The sequence below is a fragment of the Myotis lucifugus genome, unplaced genomic scaffold (genome assembly GCF_000147115.1).
Source record: "Myotis lucifugus unplaced genomic scaffold, Myoluc2.0 scaffold_404, whole genome shotgun sequence".
Taxonomy (NCBI): domain Eukaryota; kingdom Metazoa; phylum Chordata; class Mammalia; order Chiroptera; family Vespertilionidae; genus Myotis; species Myotis lucifugus.
The window spans coordinates 716,580-721,602 of NW_005871452.1; the positions used below are offsets into that span (position 1 = coordinate 716,580).

The window sequence follows — 5,023 nt, forward strand, 5'->3', positions numbered from 1 at the left end:
CCTCTTTTTTTTTTTTTTAATTTTTCCCCTAAAAATCCCCCCCAGTTTCCCGACCAGGAAAAGACAAGCTCAAGGCCTTTCCGGCACCGGGCCCCTGGGGGAGTTAGGGCAAAAGCAGAAAAAACTCGCGGGCAACCAATTCCAGGGGCCCCCGGCCGAACCAGGGGATTTTCCCCGGACACCTGGGGCTGGCGCCCCCGAGAGCAATGCCGACGACACCATCTGTGACTAAAGAAAGGTTTCGCAGGTTGATCCTGAATTCCTAAAAGAGGCCGGGAGGGGGCAGGGTGACGACGGGGTCTCAGGACGATGCTACAGATGGAAGTAGACTGCACCCAGCTTGCAGGCGTCACCTGACCGAGGCCAGACTACACCAGGGCAACAGCTCCTCAGGCCCCTGGCCGTGGCAGCAGCGGGCTTCTTTGAGAGAAAGGAATTTGCACACAGTATCCAAACTGCTTCTAAGTCCTTAGAGTATTTTCTTAGAAAATGGTATAATAACCTTCAGTTTAATAGAACAATCTTTTAAAATTATTCTCCATGCCTTTTTATAGCGAGTTACAACCTTCTGTGATCTCTAAATGTGGGAAAACCCTCTTCTCAATCCACAAAATCCCGTCCGGCCAGAGCGCCAGGCCCGGGCCCTCACCTGGCGTCCTGCAGGCAGGGGGAGAGCGCGATCATGATGGAGCAGTCCTTTGCCGTCATGGCCACCCGGTACTGCTGCACCTGCGGGCAAGGAGAGGTCAGCTGGCACCTCCTCTGGGAGTCTGGGAACCAGCCCCGGAGCTTGGGGGGAGGAAGCTGCAGGGGTGACCAGAGGAGTGGCAGCGTGAGGGTGCACCTTCTTCTCCCCCTGAAATTTCAACAAGTTACCCAACTGTAAGTCAACCGAGAAACCCTGCTCAACACAGACACACGCCTGAGACCCGCCACCGAAACAGCTTCAGGTGGGCAGCCGGGAGGCACGGGAGGCCAGAGGGGAGGAAAGCCCAGGTGGCCCGGCTGGGAGAGGGAGGAACAGAGAGCTGCTGGGGGTGGGGAAGGGCAGCCCAGCAGGGCGAGTGGCGAGGAAACAAACAGGGACGGAGCCAGCAGACGCCTGGCAGAGCAAGGCTTCTGCCCTGCGGCTTCCCACGTCGGGCCAGCAGTGGGGTTTCAGACAGAGAAACAGAACCAGAGCCCTGCCGCCGCTTGGACTCCACAAACTCGCCTCCCGTGGCCCTTGGCACCGGGTCCAGGAGCGTATGATCTGGAAGCCAAGAGCTGCTGCAGTAGAACTGGTTTCCATCTGTGACTGCTTCCCAAGAGGGGTACTTGGGGGGGACCCCACGGAGGTCAGGGGTGGCCATTACAGTGAGGGCAAAACAAACCCTACCCCCAAGCAGCAGAGCGGTACCATCTTAGGGAAGCCTCGGAGGCTCACCTCCGGGAGACCAGAGGTAAAAAACCTTGCGATGCAGCGCCATCTACTGGAAAAGAGTAGCAAGACCTCCGCAAACACCAGGGAGAACCACAGCAAGAGGGACCAGGATGGAAGTGGCAGGCCAAGCCTGCCCTCGCCCCTCCAGCGGGGTTTGGACCCTGATTCCGAACCCGGGATTCGTCTTCAGCGAGGCAGCCACAGGCCTTAGAAGAAAGAGCGGTAGGTGGCCTCAGCGCCTGCTGTGCCGGCCACTGACATCCCTCCAACCTCAGGAGGGAGTGCAGCGTCCCCCACGGGCAGCCTGTCAGCAGGACAGGCCTCGGGCCCTCTCACCCCGCAGGCTGTGCAGACCCCTGGCAGGATGCTGCAGACAGGGTCTCCAAGCTGCGTTCCGTCACGCCAGCCCCACGGGAGGCAGGCTCGGGTCTTGGATGGATGCAGACACAAAGCCCGGCTGGGCGATGACAGGGCCCTACGACACCAGCCTCGGCTCTGCAGCTTAAGCTCAACACCGGCTGCAGCACACGTGGATGTGTGCGCACCGGCCGGGAACGCACCTGCAGGGCTGCCACGCAGACCACACGCACGAGGTGTGCAGGGTCTGACTTGTAAAGCCGCGTGTGCTCACGTGTGTTAAAGACACAGAGAGATCCCCAGAGAGGGCTGCCTCCAGGTGGACTTTGGGACATTCTGTCCCTTTTGAACTTTCCTATATCATTTGAATGTTTAGTTTGAATAGCTCTCACTTTTACAAAAATGAACTAGTTACAAAACATGAAGTGGGCCTTCCATGGTCTCACAGGCTGGTTTGTGGTGACAGACCTGTCCCGTTAGCCACTCCCCTGTCACTCGCCCAGAGGACCCACCCTGAGAAACCTCCCCGGTCTACCTGCCCAAGCCAGGCTGTGCGGGCACGCAGGCCTACTGACTGCCGGTCCGGGCCTGCGGAAACCTAGAGTTTACAAGTAGAATGAAAAAGGAGCTCCTCTCCTGACACTATTCATTTCGCTAAGAAATGGGTATTTCACAAAGTACATAACAAATGACGTCCAAAGAATTCCTAAGAGATACGTATGAAAAACAAAGTACAAAATATTTAGCATGTCCTGATCTAGAAGACATAAAACTCAGAAGCCATAAAAGACTAAAAGATTTGAATACCTAAAAATTAAAATATTTTATATGATCTAGTCATAATGAATGTAAAAGACCCATGAAAGAATGGGAGAAAATATTTGCAACATATAACAGGTGATCAACATCAAGAATATAAAAAGTGCTAGTTCAATATGGAAAAAGAAAAGAACCCCAAAAAGATGGGGACCAAATAAATTGAAAAAGAAATATAGCCAAAAAATACCTGAAAACTTGTTAAACCTTATTAATAATCAAGGAAATGCAAATTATAACAGTGAAATAGTTTTTACTCATCAGATGGACAAAACTATAAATATGTATGTATACTAGTATCTGACATAGAATGAGAGGGCTGGGCTTACCCTTCGAGTACTGCTGGACTGTAACTGGCGCCAACCACTGAGGTCAACTAGAAAAAGCTGGACAAAATATCAAAAACATCTGCTTTGAAAGGCCAGGGAGGGAGAAGTGTGGGACCAGGGACACAAAGACATTTGGGTCTTTTCTGCCCAGGAAGGGGCGCAGTGACAATTTGGGAAGATTGGCCAACGGGCACTTTTAACCAACCTCCAGGGCTCTGGGGACAATAAGCATGATGAACCCCCTCTTTGAGTTAGTTTCCAAAATGCTGCATCTTTTATCCTATCCAATAAAAGAGTAATATGCAAATTAACCAGCACTCCACAACAAAGATGGTGCCCACAGCCAATAAGGAGAAAATATGCAAATTGAGGGTCACTTCATGACAAAGATGGCGGCGGCCGGGCCAGGATGCTTGCCATGGCGACGATGCAGGCATTCCGCCCCGCCTGCGGAGGGCCTGTGGGCAGCATGCAGGCGCCCCGGCCGCTCTGGGCCGGTGGGAAGCGTGCTCCGGGCCGGTAGGCAGCGTGCGCAGGCGAGGAGAGTCTGGCCCCGGCTGCTCTGGGCTGGTGGGCAGCGCATGTGCAGAGGTAAATTAGACTGCATTCGAGTGTGGGTGACAGTGCGCTGGGGAACGTTCGCACGCCAGGGGAGGAGGAGAGGATGTGCGTGTGGAGAGCCTCTGAGCGGGGGAGGCGGGCCGGCAGAGGGCGGCCTATACTCCCCACATGGCAGTGGCGGGAGCCGTGAGCGTGCCAAGTGGAGCCTGCAGGCCGAGCTGAAGTAGGGCCCTGCAGGCCATCCAGCGCCGAGGAAGTGGCTGCACAAGTCCCACCCCCTGGCCCAGAAAGGTGCGCGATCGCAGGGACAGCCACCGTACTTAGCGGGCCCAGATTGCCACCCCTGCTGGCCGTGCCATGGGTGTTTGTGGATCTTCGAACCCACAGGCCTCCGGTGCGCACATCCTCTCCTCCCCCCTGGTGTGCGAACGTCCCCCAGTGCACTGTCACCCACGCGCACCTGCAACAGTCCTGAATGTGGCGCGCAAGTTCCCCCCGCCCCTCTGCCGCACTTCCATCAAACCCAGCATGCCTACATTCCCCACAGGACGTGCACACGTCCCCTCCGGCACGCTCATGTCCTTTGGAGAGAGTCTGGGTGTTCTGGGTGCTTGGGGTGGGCGCCTGTGAGATGACAGTGAGAGGGCAGAGTGGTGATGCCCTGTTCCCACGGAGGCCAGTGCAGCGACAAGATCACCTCTGGGGGGTTAATGCAGGTACTGAGGCGAGAGCAGATGCAGATAGACACACCTGGTGGGTGCAGGCGGCCCTAGCTGAGGTGCCCTCAGTCAGCGTTCAAGATTAAGAGCCCAGAGGAGACGAGGAGTTCCGTCCTCTCAGTGACACGGCAGAAGAGTCGGGGCGACTGCAGAGGAGGAACGTGCACTTTGGGTGCCGGCGCCCATGAGCGAAGGCTGCCCTGACGGAGCCTCGCTCCCGTGGGACCTAGCGCACTCCTGCCGGGCAGCGGGTGACAGGACGTGCTTTTCCAAGTTAATGAGAGAAAACATTGATTCTCCCGCTGCCCGCGAAGGTGGAAAGTGAAGTGGGGAGACATGGGGGGAGTGAGCGAGGTTCCCTGTCTGGGGGTTCCAAATCTGCCGTTGGTTCTTTTCACCGCTGACTAGAGATATACAGGGTGTCCCCCCAAAATGTATACACACTTTGAATACCTACTAATTCCAATGGGTTTAAGCATGAAAAGAAAGAAACAACAATGGAACTGTCATCTGTTAAAAGTTTGGGCACAAACCGGCAGTCGGACATTCCCCAAGGGGTCCCGGATTGGAGAGGGTGCAGGCCAGACTGAGGAGCCCCCTTAGCCCCCCCAGGCCTCTAGTATATATATATATCTCCTATATAATAAAGAGGGACTATGAACATTGACCGTCACTCCACCACAAAGATGCCTCCCACAGCGGAGTGGGGGTTTCCGTAACACAAGATGGCTGCACCGACAGGGGAGGCCGAGTTCCCATAACGAGCCTTAACGAGCAATCAGCTGGGACCTGAGGCTGCGCCCTCTGCCTGGCGGAAC

The 5,023-nt window shown here is 55.6% G+C and overlaps 1 protein-coding gene across 5 annotated transcripts in view; it reads right to left on the reverse strand.

The window, feature by feature from the left end:
• Window positions 1-5,023, reverse strand: part of IPPK (inositol-pentakisphosphate 2-kinase) — a 69,199-nt gene that overhangs the window by 2,759 nt on the left and 61,417 nt on the right. For all 5 annotated transcript variants that reach the window (XM_023743627.1, XM_023743630.1, XM_023743628.1 and 2 more), the window contains one exon: window positions 650-729. In XM_023743627.1, the coding sequence (XP_023599395.1) occupies window positions 650-729 (80 nt within the window). The remainder of the gene's footprint in view (window positions 1-649; window positions 730-5,023) is intronic.